Consider the following 25,167-nt stretch of genomic DNA (forward strand, 5'->3'; position numbering starts at 1 on the left):
AAAAATGATCACAATCTCTTCATTGAACACCACTGCTGTGGCAATGCAGCGATTTCAAGTGTTTTTCCATAAAAACAGAAGTTGTTATAATTTACATTGTCCAACCTGCACTAGATTTTTCGCGCTTGATAACAACCCCCTGAAGACATATACATGTCAATATTAAGCCACAGTCCCTTACTGACAAAAGGAAGTCAGACAAACATAACTCGATATACATGAAATTTACATGGTGTGGTCTGCACATTATTTACAATAATATGTTGTATAATTAGTGTGTACCCTGCATAGTGGACCCAGGAAGTGATATTTATCTCCTTTGTACAATGTCCCATAACAGTGCAGGCCTGAACACATCTACATGCCTGCAATAAAACCCTTCAACATTTGTTTTTAAGTTGTGCATCATTCAAAAGAGAAATCGAAAACATTTAATTTTTCGTAGATCATTAATACATTAATTTACTATCATTATTAGTTATTAATTATTATTATTATTATTATTAGTAGTAGTAGTAGTAGTAGTAGAATTTCTCCTAATACATTTCTATTTATTTTCTTAATTGGACAATTTTATAATCCATGTATTACCATAGCACCCTCCAGGCTATTATATAGTTACATAACTACCTTATCTCAAATAGCTTGGGTTGTTCTAAAAAAAAAAGAAAAAAAAAAAAGGGGAAAAGTTTGCATCAGTCAGCAGTCAAACGTCAGCACCAAAGCTGTGGAGAAGTAGGTTAGTTAATGAAAGCAGTCACTTTTTTTGTCAGGTGAGGCTCTGGTGCAGACAAAGGTAGGCTGGGACTTTCCACAGAAGATTGAGTGTTGTTTAGTTAAGGCGCCTGTTTAATTAAACATTCACCTGGGTTATCTTGCCATGTCCCACCCACCTCAGGGTCACTGCCACTGGCTACAGCCTCTCAATGGGGTGCATATTTTTGCAAAGAGAAATAAAACCATTTGCAAAATGTAAAATGTGATGTTGACACATTATGTCCAAAGCTTAATACCTTCCTACAGATGTACCTAAAATATACAGCTACACGGATACATAAAGTAGCTCCTTGAAAGAAATTTTTGAACAGATTTTAATTTGACAGATATATCAACAAATGTGTTTTAAGGACTACACGTCCCAAGAAACTTTGGCAGTGCTCTGAAACATCACACTCATGGGCGGTGTAGTTATTTAAAAACACAGAAAATAATTTTCCTGTTGGATGGCCCGCCTCCAGAGAATGACCACGTTACAATCACGGTGAGCTTATAAAAGCCTGATAGGACGCACCGAAACACATCGCGCACTGACTCCGCGCCGTTATTGTTCTATTGACTGGCTAAACAACAACCTTGAGACGTTCTGACAGATATGGAAAAAGATGCAAGACCCAACTGGGACAGCCCCATTCAGTTTATACTAGCATGTGTATCATATGCAGTCGGGTTGGGAAACGTGTGGCGCTTTCCATACCTCTGTCAAATGCACGGTGGAGGTAAGTTACTAGACTACTTACATAACGATCGTTTGTATCCAGATCTGTGCCTTCAAATAGCATGATTATGAGGCGCCAGCCGATAATTATTTATTCACACAAAGTATATTTTAAACAGAGGGACTATTTCATCAGTGTTTCTTCTATTATGACAGTTTTCACCTCCGTTACAAGCGTCTCTATTCACTTTTATATTCCACACATTTATCTCATCATACGATATATTGTGTCGGTGTAAATATTGTGGAGTAGCTTAAGTATTATCTTATGGTAGTCCTGCCTTTACATGATACATTCTTAAATTTGGAAAAAAATACAAACAACCAAACAAACAAAAAACAAAACCAACTTTATTTATTCAGTGGAGTGGAGTTTATTGGCCGCCTGTTTATTGACTTGTTTACTATACAGTCATACGGATGTGCAGTAAATTTCCAAACCAACCTTATCAGACTGAATGAATTATTGTTAATCAGTCAGTTAAGGCAAAGTTGAAACTAGCAATAAACTAATTGCAGGCCATAAACTAGGGTAAAACCTGGAAGTGACGCTGCGAATGAGCAGAGTTACAGAGATATAGTACAATACAGCTGCACTGACTTTACACTCAGTGCTCTTAAGTTTCTACCATATAGCCTAATAAAGTGAAGTGATAAGAGACAATACACACTTGCAACATAACAACAAAATATCATTAAAGGCAATGCAAACACAAGACAAGAGGAAAACTATGTATGAATTAAAATTGTGAATTAAATTATGAAAAATATTAATAATATTGTGTGATTAGAATTCTGTTTTTTGAATTCCTCTTGGAAGCATGTGGAAGCATTCCACACATAATGCATTCAACTCTCTTGTGCATTAATTCCAGTGACAATAACCAAAGCCAAATACTCAGAAATATATCATATTTATTCATATAAAATACTATACGATATATGAAAAGTGCATATGAAAGCGCCATAAACATATTTATGACAATTTTCTGAGAACTTCTCATTAACACTGCATATTATGAACCATATAGGCTATTCACTCCACACAAACCAGTGCAGTCCTTTGTTGCCCTCTAGTTGCTTATGGAAACACAGCATCCTCGATTGTCTTCCACAGGGTAGAGTTGGCAGAAGGGCCAGCTAAAGGCTTAAACCATATAAGTGGTCGCCTAGGGTACCACTTTGTCTGGAGGGAGCTGGTCGCCCTCAAAATAAATAAAAAAATAAAAAAAATAAAATATAAACGTAAAAATTCGCCAGTGAACGCCCTTCCTCACTTACTGCCTTGAGGTACTGTACTGTGTGCACGGAAAAAGAGGGATGATGTCAAGTCTGTGATGAGATGTCAAGATGCAGATATTCACATTTTATTTCCTAATGGAAAGCTTCAAGCCTTCAGGTGCACAAGGAAGAAAACTGTGAGAAGAGAAAGAGAAAAAGAAATCCCAATATAGAGGTATGTCGTCTAATGTTAATTTTAAAATGCTGTGTAACATTACACGTTTCATTTGTTCGTCAATTCGTCAATTGCACTTGGCCATTTCTGTAATATTGCGAATACTTGTTCAGTTCTAGTCCAGACCCTTCTGTTAGCACAGAACCAGACCATTCAGTGAGTTGAGGGGAGAAAACAGGGAGGGATTGTAGAACCTGATAATGTAATAATTTCCCAATAATGTAATAACTCCCAATAATGTAATAAAAAACCCTCAAAACCCAATAAAAAAAGTAATAAAACCGGATAATGTAATAACTTCATTATAATGTAATAAAGTGCATTTCCCAATAATGTAACAATCTCTGTACCGATGATGTAATAAATTATTACATTAATGCGAGGATATTATATTATTGGGTTAACCTTATATTTTGCAGAACCTAATAATGTAATAATGACCCAATATTGTAATAACTTTGGTCAATGCTGTAGTAGCAGGCCAGTAATTATTTGGGGTCAAGTGGTAAAGCTGTATAGGGTACTATCCACTATCTTTTTGCCTGTCATTATTATTATTGTTGTTGTTATTGTTACTAGTATAATGGTTCTTAACACATCTTTACTTCTTCCGCCACTGGAGTCTATGGCAGCCACTAGATCCATATTGTAAAAGGTTTAGAAACTGAGATTGATGTGTTAGCCTTGAGTATCCTGGCTAGTGTTAAACTTAAACTCTAATTAGTGCCACGGGTGCTATGCTCCGAGGCACTCTCTCAGCAGTAACACTGCAGAGGCATAGCCCCGAAGCATCTATTAATCTTGCTCAAACTTATTAGTGCCACGGGTGCTATGCTCCGAGGCACTCTCTCAGCAGTAACACTGCAGAGCAGTGATTAAATCAATCATGACATTTAGAAACAGTATCTCATTCGCATTCAGATGAACTGAAGCCACATTAACTGAAGCTATACCTTTATTGGTGTTTAACAATTCCATCTATTATTCTTCACCATACTTATTCTTATTCTTCCGCCAAATTTCGGCGCGTAACTCCTCCCACAGCTTTGAGAAAACCCCAACAATATATACATCAAAACGTGTCCAGAATCCAATTTTTCCCAGAGTTATTCCCAAAATACCGGGAAATTTCTCCATTGAAAATGAATGGGATTTTTTTTTTTTTAAACCACAACATTTCACCTTTTTTCAGAGTCACATAGCTCTCTCATACCTGCACGTAGAAATGTGATTCAAACTTTAAAACGGAGGACATTTTTTACATAACATGTAAACTTTTCAAACTATGAGCAGTCAAACGAGGAGTGGAAATCACTTTTTGTTCAAAGTTAGAGTGGAAGCGTCAGTTAGCTTGAGTGTGAGAAGCAGTAAAATATGAACTTAATTTTTATTTTTAACTCGAGCTCACAGCCAAACAAAAGGAGACAAATAATTTTTTGTCAAAATGTAGACATAGGTGTTGGGATTCATAAAATGTGACATTGACAGGCGGGGTCTGCACAAAATTTAAACGGGGGGGCCGAGACCGGCGGCAATACCTGGCTCGCTCCCCATTGACTGTAATGTAATCGTCTTTTTTTTCTTCAAAAGAATCTCACTCTGTATTCGCACTGAGCTTACGCGCTCATTTTAAGGAATATCTGAATAGAATAAACACTGTCAGAACCTGCCAGCTTCTGTGTCTCTCACGGTGTTTTCGGTTTTTGGACAGGAGTTACGGTTTTCTCACAGTTTGCAATTGTTCGGGACCTTGTCAGAAGCCAAATTCTGGGGCATTTTGAGCATTTTTTCCAAGCAGATTCTCAAATCGCTGTAGCAACCGTAGAGCCTTAGCTGCCCTTAGCAACCTGTTGCTGGGCAGAAACTGACCTACTTTTTTGTGATTGGCTAATTCCTGTCTGTCTATTTTGCCAGTTGACCGAGCTAGCTATCAGCAATAGCATCCATGTTTAGGGTAGAGGTGGTGACTTTAATTGACAGTTGACACTCTGTAGGAGGCGGGGCTTCAGCGAACTCGGCGGGAACGCCCACAGTAGTGGTGACTTTGATTGACAGGTGACACGTGGTAGGGGGCGGGGCTTCCGCGAACTCGGCGGGAACGCCCACAGCGTTTGAGACAGAGGCGGATTTTTACACAACTTTGAAGCCTAATTTCACATGTTTGGTGATTTTTTTAATCATTCACATTTGGCAGGGTGGTTAACAACATACTTTTCTGTGGTATGTCAAACTCAGAACACATATTTATTCTTACTTTACAGGGGCTTTAATTAGTTTAAATAAATATTATTTATGCTTAAATATGATTAACATTTACTTAATATTTTCAGATATGTTAAGTTGAGAATGAAGTACATTACACTTGATACTGACTACCAGAATATGATCAAGGTGACTTTTGAACCGGGATGAGTACATGATTTATTTCCAGTCAATTTCTAAGCAGATTTCCAGTCATAAAAATAGTATAATAAAATCTACTCTCTTAATGATAAGATTTACTTAATAATTTCATAACAGTGATATTCCTGTCTGTGAAAAAATGAAATAGACTTTAATCAATTAGTTTAAATAAATATTATTTATGCCTAAATATGATTAACATTTACTTATTCAGGGATGTTAAGTTGAGAATAAAGTACATTACACTTGATACTGACTAGTAAGATGTACTTAATACTCGAAACCAGAATATGATCAGGGTGACTTTTGAACACTGGAAATAAATCGCGTACTCGTTCCGGCAGCAGCCCTGTGGCACTCAAAATTTCCCTGGACTTTTCTAGTTAATATTAAACCTGCTTAGAGCTTAGGACAATAACCTGGTCCTAACCAAATTCTGTTATTTGTTCCCAACATGCTCATATCCATTTCAATGGTGTGTTTGATAATTAGTTTCCAAATTTCATCTGGAAGCATGACAAGGGGTGATGGGGTGACAGGATTGTGACTATTTTCTTGATATTCAGGAATATATATCAATGACGTGATGGTCAGAACCAGAGTTCACTTCATATTAATTTGTTGGACTTGATTCAATGTGTCCTCTTGATGTAATCCTGTGAGACTCCTCCTCCTGAATACTGTTAATGTAGGGACTAATTGGGTCACTTAGGCTGACATAATGATCCCCATGACCCTCAGCTATATGACCAAGCACTAAAGTGGGCAAGTCTTCATAATATGCTGCAGTTGGTGAAAGGACTAAGGAAACATCCACACCAATAGTTTAAACAATCAAAACTGAACTCGGAAAATTCTGAAACAATTTCCTAAGAGTTGTAGATGACTGAAAAATTCCCAAGCTGGTCAGCCATAGCTGCAAACTGACAGTTGCCATCTGGGAGAGGATCAAAAGCTACTGTCATTTCAGAAGAAACAAATGATAAAATCTGATCTGAGTGACTATCTGCAGTGGGAAAGGACTTTCTTTTCACATTTGCTGACTGATTAGAAGATTTTTTTTTCTTTACTACATGTGACACTGATTATATAAGCCACTGAAAACCATTTCTCCTCAGGGACAGCAGATTTAGACATTCGGTATTCGACCTTGTATTTGGAGAGTTTCAGATTTCTATTAGTAATGACCCCTAGCACAACAGAATACTTTTTGGTAACATGGTTATTAGTGTGCTTTATCTTCACCAAAGCCTGGTGTGGATTTGGTGGCTTGTATGGCAACTTTCCTCACGTTTTCCTCATTTTCACATTGTGCTTTTTGTTGAATCATTGATCTTTTCCTGTTAAATGATTGTCTTTGTCTCCTTGTGGGTAAAGTGCATTGGAGGTCAGCAGAATGGCCCTCTCCATCCTCTGCATCATCACATGATTGACTTTTAAAACTTTAAACAACTAACTGATGAGTTTTTTGGTACTTGTATGGTGCTTGGTGTTATACTTTATAAAGAATAAGGATATGCAGTAAGACATGTAATGTCATTTGGTAATACAGTATTATATTATTAAGATTGTTTTTTTTGCTGATTAATCTCTCTTAATTTTCATTTACAATAGGGTAATGTCAGTGCAGCACAGCGTAATATTAAATACATAAATGAATAAAAACTGTTCTGAGTGTCAAGCTTTTAATGAATAGTCTAGTATATAACAACATCTTTATGAAAACAATGCATTCACAATAATATAATTAAATAATAGAGCTGCAAGTAACAAAGCAGCACAGCATAAGTAGAAAGAAGGGCAGCAAAACAGTGGGTGGTCACCTACATAGCTTTACCACTTGGTCCCAAATAACTGGTGGCCTGCTACTACCATATTGACCAAAGTTATTACAATATTGGGAAATTATTACATTATTAGGTTCTGCAAAAAAAAAGGTTAACCCAATAATGTAATAACCTCCCATTAATGTAATAATTTATTAACATTATCGGCTCAGAGATTATTATATTATTGGGAAATGCACTTTATTACAATATCAGGAAGTTATTACATTATCAGGTTTTATTACATTTTTTATTGAGTTATGAGGGTTTTTTATTACGTTATTGGGAGTTATTACATTATGGGGAAATTACTACATTATCAGGTTCTATAGGGATAAATGATGCTATAAAAAGCTGCACTAGAGTTGAAAGTGGCTCGGACCAGATCCTTCCTTGTAGTTTGCTGACTGGTTCAGATTTCCACTGAATTATGTATTATGTTTGTGTAGGAGGACTCAATAACCACACTATGTAGCTCTGTGGGTGTTGCTTTTACTGACCTGCTGCACACCTTACATTTTTCGACACTGCCGTACATCACTGTTGCAAACCCTAAAGGCACAGTAACCTGTCACAAGCAGTGCATGACATAACAGAGTCCAACAGGACACAATACTGAATGTTTTCAGACATAACATTTTCCCCCCACCCCACTGGAAACTGAAACACAACATTCAGCCCACATTCCCCAGTGTCACTATCACCCTGTCACATAGTCCCCATGCCAAATGGGCGGGACCCTCATTCTCTGAGGCCGTGCTGGCTGTGAAGCTGTGTCAGGCGGTGTTGGTGGGTTACCCCCCACCTGGTTAGCTCTTGGCCTGGGCTGCCAACCTAGAGCCGCTGCTGGGGACAGAGGTGATGCAGGAGCTGTGGAGCCTGTGACTCTGTGCAGGCGGTTTGAGTGCCAACGATTCCCATTCTCCAGTCTGTAAGTGGCCGGCCCCAGCTGCTTAGTCACCCGCAGGGGCTCTGACCAGTATGACTGCAGCTTGTTTTGGCAGTTGAGGTGTTTAATCCTGACCCAATCCCCTGCAGAAATTGAGGGGGTCTGCACTCTGTACGTGGCATCAAACCTCTCCTTCATCCGAGCATGCAAACCTTTCACCCTGGGCTCCCACTTGCAGGAGCTGGCTCAGCTCTCAAACATTCCAGTGGTTGCTTTAGTTCGCGCCCAATCATGAGCAATGCCGGTGACACTCCTGTGGTGGAATGCTTTGATGCTCGGATGGTCAGGAGAGTTTGGTTGAATGCGTCGCTGAAGGTTTTCCCTTCCTCCAGACAGGCTTGGATTCCATTTTTGAGAGTTTTATTCAGTCATTCAACCCCCCCATTACTCTCTGGGTGATACACTGCGGTCCTGATGTGCTTGATGGGCCGTATCGTGAGAAACTCTGCGAACTCCGCTGACGCAAATTGGGGCCCGTTATACGTTGTTACGACACTGGGGAGGCCCCAGCGCCCAAACAGGTTGTCCAGGCGGTCGATGATGGAGTGTGCAGTGATGGAGCTCAGTTGAAAAACCTCTGGCCACTTTAATGAAGATCGTGCACCAGCAGGTAGCGAGCATGAGCCTTGAGTCGCCAGCAGTGCAGTCAGCGCTTGGTGGTCTGTGCGAATGGTGAAAGGCCTTCCATATAGGTAAACATGCCAGCGTTCACACGCCCACAGGTAGGCCAGAGCCTCCCTCTCCCCCACCGAATACTTCTGCTCTGCTGGAGTGAGAGCCCGTGAGGCGAAAGCCACCAGGCGTTACACCCCCTCTTGAGTCTGGGAGAGCACAGCGCCCAGCGCCACCCGGAGGCGTCGCAGGTGACCATTGTGAGCGCGGTCAGGCTGAAATGGGTCAGCGTGGGTGGGGACGTGAGCTGCCGTTTGATGGTACGCACGGCTTCGTGGCAGACCGGGTTCCAGTCCCACGTGACATCCTTCCTGAGCAGCCGGCGCAGGGGGGCCGTTGAGTTAGAGTAGTTTGGCAGGAATCTGAGGTAGTAGGCGGCCATCCCCAGGAAGGAAGACAGCTGGGATGCCGACCGCGGGTCTGGCAGGGACAGAATGGCCTCAGTGTGGGACATAATCGGGGCGATGCCCTCCTTCGAGAGCCTGAAGCCCAGGAACTCAACCTCCTCAACACCGAACATGCACTTCTCAGAGTTCAGTGTGATGCCATGCTGCTCGAAATGCTGAAAGACCTCTTAGCTATCACCAGGTTTGACACCAACAGCGAGGCGTCGATGGGCTCTATGACGTCCGCCTCCACCAGGCGATGCAGCTCGGCCTCCACCGCGTCACGGAGAGCCAGGGGAATGCGCCGTAGGGGCTTGATAACAGGGTGGACTGACAGGTCAACAGTAGGCTGGTGTACAAATCCAGTCATGCAGCCCAGCCCGTTGAACAGTTGTGGGTAGCAGTCAGGCCAGGAGGCAGCGACCTGCAGGACATGCAGGCCCCTAGCATCACTCACAGTAAAACCCAGGGCAAGGAACAAGTCTAGGCCCATAATGTTGGCTCCCCTCCGGGTGATGCAGAACTTGATGGCAGGTGCACATTGTTGATCATATCTGACGGGGAGGCGCGCCACACCCAGAGTGGAGATGGGGAAATGGCCGTAGAAACGAAACTCAAAACGGTGCATCCGCTGGCTTCTTGAAGTGAGCCTTCAAGGTGGCGTTGGCTGTGACGTACTTATCATCCGATAAGGTGAGCGTGGCGAAGATACGCTGTCCCTCCTGCCCGAGACAATTGCGCAGGAGCGCGCACTTCCTCGCCTCCGCTAGGTCCGTGTGTCCCACATACAGCAGATAATTTCTAAGGTGTTTGGGGCCAAGCACAATAACTTTTTTTTCTGAGTTCAGTAGCAGAAAGTTGCAGATCATCAAGGCCTTTATGTCCTTGAGGCATTCTTATAGTTTAGTTAACTAGTTAGATTAATCTGGCTTTATTGATAGATATAATTGAGTATAGATTTGTAGATTTTAGATTTTATTTATTTAAAAGACAGGGACAATGTACAGTATATTGATCAATACACAAGATTATAGCCAGTGGCTAATTTCCATCTTTAGTCCCTGGGGGCAGGTTGTTGTTAAGACAACGACATGTAAAATAACGTTCTTTAAAGGAAAGAAGAGAAAGGGAAATAGAGAAAGAAAGAAAAAAAATAATAAAATAAAATAAATAATAATAATATGTAATCAGACAGATAAACAATGAACAGAAAACCTTGTTAGTCTTGACAGGACCAGAATTTGGGGGATCATAAAGTGCTAAGTGCTAAAGTGTTTAGGTGCTAAAGTGCTTGAGTGCTTAAGTGCTAAGTGTTATATTAAAAACGGCTGTTATTACACATTGTCCGTTTCAGTGTGTTGATTATATTGCACATGGCCCTATTGCACAAAAGTGTAGAAGTGCTAGTGTCTATTGTACAATGCCCTATTGCACTTATTTCTTTCACTCAGATATTATTGCACTGGGTGAATGTACACAGATGTACTTGTGTACGCACTATTGCACAGTAATCAACTACATAAATAGAAGTATGTGTGTACACAAGGTCACAAGACTGGTTTGACACCAGCAACATCCCCAAATTACACCCCAACAAATAAACCCACATATACAGCGCACAAATACATACAGCACATACAGAGGATTTTTAAGATAGGTTATGAGTACAGTATTGATTGTTTAGGAACCATATTTTTAAGTGTTTAGTGAATGAGGTAAGGGTTGGTATATCTCGTATGTCACTCGGTATCGTGTTCCATGTATGCGACGCTCGGTATGAGAACGCTGACTGCCCAAAAACAGTTTTCCTAAATGGGACCAGACAGTCACCCCTGGATCCTGCTCTGGTTGACCTATTTGTGTTTTTCTTTATAAATTCCTTTAACGGAGGTGGAGCTAGTCCGCTGAGGAATTTATTGACCAGGATACAATCTGCATATTTTATTATTTTTTCCCAACTCAGGAGTTCATATTTCTTCAAGATGACATAATGATGGTATGTGTTGGGCTTTTTATTTAGAATTTTCAGAGCTTGTTTGTATGCAATTTCGACAGACTTTAGCGTGGACTTACATGCCAGTGCCCAAGTTGTTATCGTCCGCATAACAATGGAAATATGTTTCCGAATAATATTACCTAAAGGAAGCATATACTTCCTTAAGGTAATATTATTCGGTGAAAACTGTATTGGTCCAAGAACTGAACCCTGAGGAACACTGTGTTTGACTTTTGTTTGCAAGAAGGATTTATCATTAACATGTACAAGTTTAAATCGATCTGATAAATAGGACTTAAACCAGTTTAATTCAGTTTAATGCTGATTTAGTGTTCAAGTCTCAAAAACAGGATTTGATGGTAAATGGTTACAAAGCAGCACTAAGATCTAACAGGACCAGGACAGAGAGGGTTAAGAGGGTATTTGTAACTTTCACCAGTGCTGTCTCTCTGCTATGATGGGCTCTAAATCCAGACAGAAAATCCTTAAATAAACTATTACTATGTAGAAAGTCACACAACTGATTGGCAACTCATTTCTCAAGTATCTTGGAGAGGAAGGGGAGGTTAGATATAGGTCTATAGTTGGCTAAAACCTCTGAATCAAGGGTAGGCTTCTTAAGTGGTTTAATTGTAGCTACTCTACAGGACTGTGGTACATATCCTGTTACTAAAGACAGATTGATCCAATCTAATAAAGAAGTACGAATTGAGGAAAAGACTTACTTAAGAAGCCTAGTTGGAATTGAGTCTAAGGGATAGGTTGATGGTTTAGATGAATAACCATTGAAGTTACAGTCTAACAGTCTAAATAAATATCAGGTTTAACAGCAGTTTCTAAGTTTCCTGTGTTTGAGGAGAAATGAGTGCCTATTGAGGGAAGGAGGTGATTAATTTTGTCCCTAATATTTAGAATTTTATCATTAAAGAAACTCATGAAGTCATCACTACTGAGAGCTATAGGAGCTATATAGAGCTAGACATGGGTCAATAGAGTTGAGACTGTTTTGTCAGCTTAGCCAATGTGCTGAAAAGAAACCTCAGACTGTTTTTATTCTCCTCTATTAGTGACAAGTAGCAGGCGGCTCTAGCATTACAGGGGGCCTTCTTATATATTTTAAGACTGTCTTGCCAGGCTAAGCGAGATGAAGTAATTGTACAATTAAAAATAGGAATTATAAAAAGGGATTTATAAAAACAACTTTCAAATAGTCATGAAAAACATAATTTAGGAAATACATCAATGTATTCCTCAATAGAATTTCAAAATCAGTTTTAAAAACAGAAATAAATAACTGAATTAAGAATACAACATTTAATCAGGCAAATCCATTTTCTATTTGTATTTCTATTTCCTTTCTACTTTTCACTATTTAATTTTTTTGCCTTTATTTGACAGTCAATGGCACAGAGGCTGACAGGAAACAGGAAGAGAGAGGGGATTGACTTGCAGCAAAGGTCCCTTGCCAGAATCGAACCAGGGACGCTGCAATTATGCGGCATGCGCGGTAACCACTAGGCTATTAAAGCACTCCTATAACTCCTCTTTTTAATTGTACAAGTACTTATTAATTAATGAAATGCTTTATTCCTCTTTCCGTGACCCTTGTGGTCCTCCATAAGGTTAAGGTTGGTAACTCGTTGTATAGTACCTGTGATTTCCTGAGCCTTTAAGAGAAACTACAGGAGCTGGATACAAAATGCATTCTTTGTTCCAATTCTTTGTATTTTTACACCCCGTATAGATACTGAATGCTTAGACTTGCAACTTGGTGGCAATAGTTCAGACTGCATCTTTGAATATTTTTAAAAGTGCTCTATAAATAAAATTGCATTGCTATTATTATTATACTTGAAACTCACACAGGTTTTGCTTTATTTTTGTTTTTCTAAGTTGATTATAAGAGCACTTATTTTTCCTCCTTCAGGGGGGTTCTTGATTCCATATTTTCTCATGCTGTTTTTGGAGGGTGTGCCCCTGTTCTACATGGAGCTTGCCATCGGTCAGAAGATGCGTCTGGGTAGCATAGGGGCCTGGTCTGCCATCAGCCCTTATTTGGGAGGCGTGGGTAAGTGCTGACTCAATGAGTATGTGATGCATTACTGTCTAACACCCGTAGCAGTTACAAGATAAATCCAAGGGGTTGCACCTCCAAGGTTGAGAACCACTTGCTTACTTTGCCAGAGATGCCAGACTTTCAAAGGCCCTTAATGACATTGCAATACATGTTTATCTATGTCCGGAAGATAAACACCAAAGTAACCTATGAGGTGTAGTCAGCTGAACTATTACGTATTTTGGTTCATTTAGAAGTATGCGTATGTGAAACCGAACCGCACCAAAGTCTGTATGCTACATTGTAACAATTTATTGCCTGCTGCGGACTAAACAATCAAACTATAGGTCTGAAAATGCCCCAAAACACCAAAAATATCTGAAAAGGATCAACTTCATCTTGTTTGAACTGGTCACAAAATATGTAATGCCAAGTCTATTATAGTGTCCCACCATATGTATACCAACCATGTGGACACACAGCAATATATGCCATTGGCTTGGAGATTAAATCACTTTCCTTTTCTGTGAGAATTTCTCAAGAAGTTCAGTCTGGGATAGATGAAAGGTAGGAAATAAGGATGATGCAGTCCCCAGTGCAGTCTGTTGTATTTCAGACATGTTAGGGTTGTGAATTGGATATGTCAAAGGGCAGCCCAAGCTGTACTAACATACTGACTGTCAATAAAAAATGTTCCCAACATTCATGGACCCCAGAAGATGAATCCTATTGACTGGGGATCATGTTTCCTTTCATCTACCATCATTTGTGGTTCAGAGTGAAATATTTTATTGTTAGCTTCAACTGGAATCTTTACACTATAAAAAGATCATACAGCTTTGACTCACATGTGACTTGGTAGCATTACAAATTAAAAGGTGGATGTAGGATAATTAAAATGAGAAATACATTTCTCATTTTAATTAATGTACTTTTTGTATAATCTTCTTGTTATAGGTCTTGCTAGTGTTGTGACATCCCTGTATCTGTGTCTCTATTACAACGTCATCAATGCATGGAGTTTCTGGTACCTCTTTCATTCATTTCAAGTAAGCCGCTAATTAACAAATTACTGGAACATTTTCAAAAGCAGATATATGCTCACAAAATGTTTAACCTCATTTGGACACTAAGCTGAAAAAACCTATACTCTATTGTGCCAAACTTTACTCATTTCCAGTCTGTCCTTCCCTGGGCAGAGTGCCCCATCAATTCCAATCGGACAGCACCTATAGAGGAGTGTCAAAGGGCTACACCCACCCAGTACTTCTTCTACAGGGAAACATTGGACATCTCCTCTTCAATTGAAGAGAATGGAGGGATTCATACAGGCCAGGCATTGTGCCTCCTTCTTGCCTGGGTGATTACTTACCTGTTCATTGTCCAAGGAGTAAAGTCAACTGGGAAGGTAAGAGGGATAAACTAAGGGATGCAATATATAATTAAAGATATACAGTGTATCTGGAAAGTATTCACACCCCTTCACTTCCCCCACATTTTGTTGTTTTGTACAGCCGTGTTCCAAAATTTATTAAATTCCTTTTTTTTCTTATCAATCTACACATAATACCCCATAATGACAAAGTGAAAAAGGTTGCATAAATGCGTAAATTCTTTCAAATGTATGCATGTGCATAAGTATTCACTACCTTTGCTATGACACTCAAAATTGAGCTCAGGTGCATCCTGTTTCCACTGATCATCCTTGAGGCCTTTATGGTAGAGTGGCCAGACGGAAGCCTCTGCTCAGTAAAAGGCACATGATAGCCCACTTGGAGTCTGCCAGAAGGCACCTAAAGGACTCTCAGACCATGAGAAACAAGATTCTCTGGTCTGATGAAACCAAGATTGAACTCTTTGGCCTGAATGACAAGTGTCACGTCTGGAAGAAACCAGACACCTCTCATCACCTGGCTAATACCATCCCTACGGTGAAGCATGGTGGTGGCAGCATCATGCTGTGGGGATGTTTTTCAGCGACAGAAACTGGGAGACTAGTTAGGATCGAGGGAAAGATGAACAGAGCAAAGTACAGAGAGATCCTTGATGAAAACCTGCTCCAGAGCGCTCAGGACCTCAGACTAGGGCAAAGGTTTACCTTCCAACAGGACAACAACCCTAAGCACACAGCCAAGACAACGAAGGAGTGGCTTCAGAATAAGTCTGTGAATGTCCTTGAGTGGCCAGCCAGAGCCCAGACTTGAACCCGATTGAACATTCCTGGAAAGAGCTGAAAATAGCTGTGCAGCAACGCTCCCCATCTAACCTGACAGAGCTTGAGAGGATCTGCAGAGAAGAATGGGAGAAATACCCCAAATACAGGTGTGCCAAGCTTGTAGCTTCATACCCAAGACTTGAGGCTGTAATCGCTGCCAAGGGTGCCTCAACAAAGTACTGAGTAAAGGGTGTGAATACGTATGTGGGCCAATGACGTATAAGGATTTACAACAACTCAATTGTAGAATGATAAAAACAAGCATATCTAATGCAGTAGTTCAAACATTCAGAATGTTGTGTACCTGAAGATCCATATTATAAATTTGAAATTAAGTGATTTTAGTGGGTTTTTCAAGATTAATTTGCACTGGCCTTAAAAAAAGTCATGTGGTGCGACCATGATTCATCTTGAAATAAATTAATTTATGTAACATGCTTCACATCTCTTTTTTTTTTTTTTACAAGTTTTCAGTAATATAAAGTGTTTGTAAATGATGATCTTTTATTCATATAAGATATTTCAAAATGAATCATGGTCGCACCACATGACTTTTTTTAAGGCTAGTGCCAATTAATCTTGAAAAACTCACTAAAATCACTTTCAAATTGTGATATGAATTGTCAGGTACACAACATTCTGAATGTTTGAACTACTGCATTAGATATGCTTGTTTTTATTATTCTAAAATTGAGTTGTTGAAAATCCTTATACGTCATTGACCCATGTACATGCGATATTTCAGCTTTTTATTTTCTAATACATTTGCAAAAAAATCTAAACAACCTTTTTCGCATTGTCATTATGGGGTATTGTGTGTAGATTGATGAGGGAAAAAAGGAATTTAATCCATTTTGGAATAAGGCTGTAACATAACAAAATGTGGGGAAAGTGAAGGGGTGTGAATACTTTCCGGATGCACTGTAAACCAGAAGGTTTAGATAAGTTAACTGTATCTTATCATGCAGGTAGTAGTAATAATAACAATCATAATAATAATAATAATAATTAAAGCAATTACATGCACCTTCATAGAATGAAGTGGTAGTAATTGGAGACGTAACAGACACAAACTGTGAATATTCACCATGTGCACAGTCTGTAAATTGTGGTGCTATGGGGGTTAAACAAACACACTACAGTCTTTTTTCTCAATTCTATCAACCACTGATCTCAGCACCTGTGTAACATAAGATTGAAAATAAAGCGAACTTGATGATAAAAGTAAGATAAAATAGATAAATAATTTAAGAATAAAATGTAATAAAACAAAGTGAAAAAATAATAAGGAACATACAACATTTTAAAAGAAGTGCAGTAGTGCATAAATGAGAAGCTGACTAACAGTTTAAAGGCTAAAGTGATGACGTAAGTTTTTAGCTTTAATTTAAAAACATTTATGGAGCCTGATATCTGTCAGTACTGTGTTCCATAGCATGTTGCTGGGAATGTCTAACAAACCAGCAGCAGAAGATCGCAGGGCTCCTGACGGCAGATAGGAAGTTAGCAATGTAGCTTGGTCCTAGCCCATTAAGGGTATTTTGTGTGTGTGTGTGTGTGTGTGTCTCTCTCTCTCTCTCTCTCTCTCTCTCTCTCTATCTATCTATCTATCTATCTATCTATCTCTCTATCTATCTCTCTATCTATCTCTCTATCTATCTCTCTCTCTACCTACCTACCTTTAGCATCCTCTTTGCCTTTGTAGGCGGTGTATTTCACAGCCACATTTCCATATGTGGTCCTCTTTATCTATCTGATCCGGGGTGTCACTCTTCATGGTGCCATCAACGGTGTCAAATACATGTTCACACCCAAGGTAAGGTTGAGTTGATTTGGCAATAGGCATGTATGCGTACATATATGGGTGCCTTTCATTATAGCCTAGGCACCCATATATGTACGCATACAAACTGCCAACACTCTGTGTGTGTTATATTAATGCAATTCCATATTTGTTATTGTTGCATATACTGTTTACATCATAGACAATTTTATATTCATAGTTAATATACTGTATATACATTCCATTCTCTTCATTTCAAATTCTACATCTCTTTAAAAAAAATATTATTTGTTTTATATATTTTATTGTACATTTATGTTTTCATTGATGAATTCCTGATTTATGGTACTTGTTTTATTTACCTTACTTTGTAGATTGTTATGTACCACAACACTAAGGCATGTTCCCTGTATGTGCAAACTTACTTGGCAATGAACCTGATTCTGATACTCGATTTTACTCCATTTGTTCCTTAACATTATTTTTAGGTTGCTTGTGATGTCTGCACAGTGGGGTTTGTTGACATTTTCCAACGAAAAAAGTTTCTATTTAAAAACTGTTTTATTACAAAGGGCTAGAAAATACGTTAATCGTACGTTAAAAGTACGGTAATCCACTGAGTAAGTGTACTTTCTGTCATATTGTGAATAATGTACAATTAACACACGCAGCGCATTAATTATCACCTTATTATGCCTAATGTGGCATACAGCAGGTGCATTGACCTGAAAAGCCTCTGCAGAAGTGTAAAAAAAATAATTGTTTAATAAATTCTTAAAATGTTATATTTTGTGCTTACATGTGCCTGTCTGTGTGTGTGCATGTGTGTGTGCGTGTGCATGTGTACATGCATGTATCTGTACCTGTGCCTTTGCCTGATTGTAGATGGAACAGCTTGCCAACCCCACTACATGGATCAATGCAGCCACTCAGATCTTTTTCTCTCTGGGTTTGGGTTTCGGGTCACTCATAGCTTTTGCCAGCTACAACCAATACAACAACAACTTCGAGCGCCAGGCCATCATTGTTTCTCTTATCAACAGTGGAACCTCCATCTTTGCCAGCATTGTCACCTTTGCAATTTATGGGTTCAAGGCCACCATCAACTATGAGGACTGCCTAGAGAGGTTTGCTAATTTTGTGCTCATATAAATATATATGAGTACACTTCAAGTGTAGCAGGTCACAGTGTTACGGTTTGAGACTGATGTGGTGAACTTCAGGAAGAAGTTGCAAGTATTTAATATTATGGGTGAATGCCGGGGTTAATATAGTATACCCTTCATCTTACAGTCTTTTTATTCCCTCTCCCAGGACGCGCTTGCTGCTTTTGAATGCCTTCAGTCTAGCAGAGGACAGCATCACTTTGGACAATGTCTTTGAGTGGATTGAAAAACTAAACACAACATACCCGCAGCAGTTTGCTGAACTTGCCAACAAACTGGAAAACTGTGACCTGGAGAGTGAACTAGACACTGTATGTTCCTCATCATTACACTCATTTTACAGTGACGTATTTACAATTATTTTGATAATGAGAATAAAATTGCTTTACACAAATAGCGAGAGAGAAAACGTTAAAAAATAAATAAATAGGAACAGTAGAGTGACTTTTTATTGATTTATGTAAGAACACTGGACGCATCTAGGAAATGAAAAGCACTGTGGAAACGCAAAGGAGGAATTTTTTTTGTTCTGTTTTTGTGTGAATAAGAATTCATTTAGCAAGACAGGAAGAAAAACAGGCATGTGGGATAATGTGCAACAAATATCCTGAGGGGGCTTCATAACAGCTTGTGGCCAGTGCCTTAAACCAGTAAGCCACCAGGGTGCCCCTTCATTTGTTTTTTAATGACTTTTAACTACACGTTTGATAACAGTGACTCAGACATAAGAATTAAGAGATGGTGAGTGCACATATTTTTCCACAAATGGCACAAACAAGATTGGTGGCTGCTTTATTATAAAGTAGGAAGTTATTATATACTTGTCTACCCATGATATTTTTTAATTCGTGTATTTATTGTGACAAATAATGTATAAAAAAGGATGGAAGTTCTGTATAAACAGTCAAAAACATAAAAAACATAATATGGTAGAAAGAATAATAATAAATTATATATACATGCAAGATACCATACACGTATGCATATACATTGGGGCTGAAAGGTATCAAGATCCATGCCCACACATTATTGTGTGTAGAGTGACAAAAAAGTAAATCCAGTCCACCTTGACAAAAACCACAACACAATTTTTAGGAGCGTGCATGCAAATATTCTTACCTGCACACACACACACACACACACACACATCATGTACAGGTGTGTATATATATATATATATATATATATATATATATATATATATATATATATATATATATATATATATGTGTATATGCACAAAATATAACATTTTAAGAATTTATATATATACATGGCTACATGGCTCATACACCCCATCAAGACAAAATTTAGCCAAGCTGTGTTCAGAAGTCCTTTCTGCAATCATTCCCAGTAAAATAACAAATGATCATGTGATCAAGTGATGGATTATCACTTGTGATACTTTTCAGTAGTTGTTGGAAACAAATGTTCACTCAGCCCTTTGGAAAAATTCTATTAAACATTGTGACATTAAATCACCATCAATTTGACATTGAGAAATATAAAGAGGCAGAGGGACTGATTTGTCCCCTAACAGTAATCACATACTGGGGTTTGACTAATGTGCATTAACCCTTGCCCTTTGTCACCTTTAATTTATAGAGTAAAATCCAGAATGCAGTAAACCCTTGCAAATAGGTCAGAATCGTCAACTTTCTCAGTCTGTTTGTTTCTCTGACTTATCTGTTTCAGGCAGTAGAAGGGACAGGTCTGGCCTTCATAGTATACAGTGAAGCCATTAAGAACATGCCATTATCTCAGCTGTGGTCAGTGCTGTACTTCATCATGCTTCTGCTGCTAGGAATGGGCAGCATGCTGGGCAATATCACTGCCATTATCACCCCGCTACGAGACTTCAAGGTCATATCTCGCATGAGCAATGAGATGTTCAATGGTAAGATCTAGACTGATGTTGATTGCACATTCTTTCAGCTTGTGTTGGTGGATTATAAAGGCCTTTTAAACTGTAGCCATGTTGGTGTTATTCAAACTGGTTGTAGTTACAAACAAAATCTGATCACAGTGTCCTGTTTACTCACACCACAGTAAAGAGCAACACCAAATCGAATTCTCCACAATGGAGACCTATTGACTATGATATTGCTGTGTTTCAATATCAGTTTCATCATAATATAATCTATATATTCTAGGGGAATATGACAGACTTTTCTCAACTAAGTGAGCATTTACAAAAACAGTAAGTAATTGTAATTGTAGATTATGGAATATTAAGAGATTTTCATCATAATAATTAAACTTTTAAACTATTTTCATAGTAACAGATATATCAATAGAATATTTACATAAAAAAATTTACATTACAGGGTTTTCATCTTGTCACCAGAATGCTTTTAATCCCCACTTTCAAATTGAAAAGAATTTCTATCAGAATGATTCAGTTCATTCTAAATGAAGTTGTATACAGATTGTTAGTGGAATGGCCAGTTTTGACAAAACGGCATAGGCACAGTATGATGGGATACGACACAGTAAGCGCGGGCTTATCTGGATGTGAACTTATAGTGGCCCACATATGATATGGCAAAACACTATACAATACATTTTTTGCAATTGAAAATCAAATCTAGCAAATAGGAGTGGACTGCCCAAATTTCATCATTCCATATGTTATGTGGGCCGGATCAGGGCTGAAATAAAAAAGAACTGTGGTACAGATTTGGCTTATTTGATTCGTTTTTGGTTGAGATGTCACATTGCTATGGTTTCCTTGTGGCCCAGATATGGTTAACAGGAGCAAATTTCCCATGTGCCATCACTTCCTGCAGTATGTGGGCTGGATTAAGGTGTGTTGGCAATTTTGCTATCTGAGTTACTCTCCAGTTTGGGAACCACTGACAGAGGAACCCACTAACATTTACTTTTTGAGGAGCTGCTTAAGACTCCATAAAGAGGTTCTGAGTTTTATTAGGGAGAATTGTGTTTGGATCCATGAGATGGATTTATTTATTGAATTCATTGATTTTTCTTCCGTCACTAAAATTTGTAATTTGTGATATTGTATTATACAAATAAAATTGATTTGACTTGTCTGTGCAGCCAGACAAACAAAGTTTGCCTTGCATTTGAACTAAGGTGAGAATTATCTCTTTTTTTCATCTTTTTTTGGGGGGCTTTTTATGCCTTTATTTTTTTAGTTAGTAACTGGCAGAGAGGCCGACAAGAATCAGGGAGAGAGGCGTGCAGGTGGTCAAGTTGTTAGAGCGCACGCCACATACGCAGCCGACCCCGGTTCGAATCCTGGCTGGAGGTCCTTTGCTTCATGTCACACCTCTCTTTCTCGTTCGAAGAAAAAGAGAAAGAAAATCTTTAAAAAAAAAAAATCAGGGAGCGAGAAAGAGGGGAATGACCTGCAGCAGAGAGAGGCCAGATTCGAACCAGGAACACTGCAATTATGTGGCATGCCCTCTAACCACTCGACAACCAGAGCACTCCGAGAATTCCTTATTAACATTGTTCAGGCGGCAGGTTTTGTCTGCAGGTTACTACCACATAGTACATGTTGCTATGCAGTGAATGTTAAACTTGTAAACGAATGGGTATCGTGACTGAGTGCTGTGCTTTGCTTGCAGGTTTAGTGTGTTTGTTCTGTCTGCTGCTTGGCCTGGGCTTCACCACCACATCAGGGAATTACTGGTTTACCATGTTCAATGACTACGGAGCCACTTTTTCCCTGCTCTTCATTGTCCTCATTGAGGTCATAACTGTCAGTTACATCTACGGAATCAGAAGGTCAGTGTTTTTTTATGTGGTAGTCACCACAATTCTTTGCCTTCAGGTCAGCTTTTGTTATGGCTCCACTAATGGATAGTGGCATATGTTTAAAGTTTAAAATAATTATCACTCTTACGCAAACTATATAGAATGAGATTATTATTGTGCTGTTATCTACTCATTCTAGATTTGAAAAAGACATAGAAGACATGATTGGCCATCGTCCCCACTGGTTTTGGAAGATCATGTGGGCAGGAGTTAGTCCTCTTCTCCTTATCACCCTCTTCATCTTCTACATCGTTAACTACATCCAGGGAGGGACACCAACCTATCAAGCATGGAACAAAGAACTGGTGAGCCTTGGCTTTTTTTCCTCTCCATTTCTGATGTTTTGTACATACTGCTTTACAAGCAGGAAAATTGTGCATAAGTGCAAGGATTAAACTGGGCCAAACACAGCCGGTACTGAATTTCACCTGCTTATTAGGCAGGGTGGCTGTGGCTCATGATGTAGAGCAGTCGTCCTCCAGTTGGAAGATTGGCAGTTCAATTCCCAGCTCCCCCAGTCCACAAGTCGATGTGTCCTTGTGGTATTTAACTCCTGTTGCTGTGCCAACGGTGTATAAATGTGTGTAAATGGTTAACTTCCATGCAGGTTGGCACCCTGCGGTAGCCCCTGCCATCAGTGTATGAATGTGTGTGAATGGGGTGAATGAGTAAGCAAGTCAAAGCTCAGCTTGATCTCACATGACTGATCAGCTGTTTTCACTCCTGGTATCTCTGGATAACATGGCCAATTTTAGCTGACATGAAAGAGCTTGCCCAGTTGAAACAACTTAAATTCCTGAAGACCTCTCTCCATTTTTCTGTCATCAAGGCCATTTAACTGTGTTTTGTTTCTGATTGGCAACCTCTACTTCTACTGTTTACTGACAGATCATTTAAGCCTAGACCACCATCCTCTGATGAAACTATGTGTTGTGTAGCCTAGTTTATGTGCTTCAAACCAGTTGATGGAAATGAACCTAATTCGCATTTTCTTTTTTTGCAACATTTCAAAAGTTTGTTTGCAATTATTTTTTTAATGGTAAATGGTAAATGGTAAATGGCCTGTACTTATATAGCGCCTTTCTAGTCTTTTCGACCACTCAAAGCGCTTTACACTACAACTCATTCACCGCATTCACACACATTCATACACTGATGACAGGCAGCTACCACGCAGGGTGCCAACCTGCACATCAGGAGGAATCTAACCATTCACTCGCATTCATACACCGTTGGCACAGCAACGGGAGCAACTAGGGGTTAAGTGTCTTGCCCAAGGACACATCGATATGTAGACTGGAGGAGCCGGGAATCGAACTGCCAATCTTCCAATTGGAGGATGACCGCTCTACCTCCTGAGCCACAGCCGCCCCCTTAATGTAATGGAAACACGGCTTTTGGATATATATCAGTGAGGATTAGTGACAGATCTAGATGGGCTCTGTACATTGATTGTATATTTTTGCTAATTAATGTGTTACAGTGCTCTATTGTATTTTCATTTTATTTTGGGTTTGAATTTATTCAAGTTTACTTTTATTGTCTCTTGTGCAAAATTCTTACCATTCCATAAGTTTGTTTGTTGTGTATCGAGTCAGACCGATGTAAATGATTAGAGCTTTAAATTTGATTTGTACTACCAGATTTAGTAGATCACCAGTTTGAATGTGTGTAGGTCAAGGATTTGTCCAGCCAATCCAGGACCCTGAACAGGCTATACAACTTTTGTCATTTTTCAACACTAGCAAGTTGCTCATTTTGTGACATGTCCCTGAGAGAAGTGTCCCAAAATGTTCAAAACATATGCAATTCTTAGGACAAAAAAATGACCAGATCTGATTACAAACCAAAGTGACTGACTGTTGGTAACCAAATTCAAAAGATTCTTTTTTTCTGGAGGCATAAACTGTATCTGTTTTTTTTAGGGAAAGTCAGTGGTGACCGAGTATCCTGTTTTTGGTCAAGTCTTCATTGGGCTGCTGCTGGTGTCATCAGTCAGCTGTGTTCCCCTCACAGCTCTGTATGTGTACTGCAGGAAGAGGAAACATGGCCATCACAAGAGGCAGCGTACTGTAAGCACAGTATCAGCTTAGTAAGCAGGTGATAATATAGCGCACATTTACTGAGATTAACCTCCCACCATCACTATCTACATAGCTCTGTCCTCCAACTGAACACAGCAACACTCCTTCACTTCTCATGTACAACAAGGAATAACAGAACATTGTTTTCCTCTTTTCACTTTCACAAAAAATGTTCATGCAAAAATTGAAGACAAGGATATCAAATCAAGATAACAATCAGATTAACATTTTTTGCTCCTTTTTTGATTTTTTTTCTTCAGCAAAAGAAAAAAAATGATGCGCCTTAACAATATTTTTATACGTATACATGTTGTGTAATTTCTCTTAGTACTGAAGTCACATCTCTGGCCACGTATAAATATTGTGTACATTGAAATAGAGTCACCCCACATTCTACATATAGGTGGGAATAATTCACTTAGATGTTTCCACAGTTTAACTGTGGAAAATATTATTAGTGTTGATATAGTTTGTTTAATTTCCAAACATTTACAGCAAATATGGTTGTCATTCATTATTGTTTTCATATCTTATTACATGGTGGTGGTGTGTAATTCAGGGTAAAGTCAAGTCAAGTTTATTTGTAGAAATACAAAATCCCACAATGGGATTATCATCCACAAATAGGATTATAGAAAGTCCAGCAGTACTCGGATTAATAGCACTTGTTACTGCATTTAGGTTTAGAAAAAATCATGTGAGAACGAGGCAGTTTAAATCATTATTACTGAATATTTCAACAACAACAAAAAAGTCAATTTGGCAGAATATCACATCACATTCGCATTGGGGGGGGGGGGGGGGGGGGGGGGGGGGGTACTATGTTGGACTTAATGATAGAGTGATAGAGTGAAAGATGTAGGTTTTCAAATCTAATAATTGTTTGTATTGCGTTGT

General features: G+C 39.1%; 1 protein-coding gene across 2 annotated transcripts; it reads left to right on the top strand.

Moving 5' to 3' along the window:
- Nucleotides 1-1,298: 1,298 nt before the first annotated feature.
- Nucleotides 1,299-24,702, top strand: LOC133983868 (sodium- and chloride-dependent transporter XTRP3-like). Of its 2 annotated transcripts, XM_062423079.1 has the most exons (12): nucleotides 1,299-1,496; nucleotides 12,582-12,690; nucleotides 13,111-13,251; nucleotides 14,197-14,288; nucleotides 14,420-14,647; nucleotides 17,160-17,270; nucleotides 18,123-18,364; nucleotides 18,552-18,714; nucleotides 20,099-20,300; nucleotides 21,997-22,156; nucleotides 22,326-22,491; nucleotides 24,112-24,702. In XM_062423079.1, the coding sequence occupies exons 1-12, from the start codon at nucleotides 1,437-1,439 to the stop codon at nucleotides 24,277-24,279; spliced, it is 1,842 nt and encodes a 613-aa protein (XP_062279063.1). In that variant the 5' UTR covers nucleotides 1,299-1,436; the 3' UTR covers nucleotides 24,280-24,702. The 2 variants fall into 2 exon arrangements, with proteins under 2 accessions (XP_062279063.1, XP_062279064.1); XM_062423080.1 differs by lacking the exon at nucleotides 12,582-12,690.
- The last annotated feature ends 465 nt before the right edge of the window (nucleotides 24,703-25,167 follow it).

Source organism: Scomber scombrus, chromosome 7 (genome assembly GCF_963691925.1).
Source record: "Scomber scombrus chromosome 7, fScoSco1.1, whole genome shotgun sequence".
In the NCBI taxonomy this organism is placed as follows: Eukaryota; Metazoa; Chordata; class Actinopteri; order Scombriformes; family Scombridae; genus Scomber; species Scomber scombrus.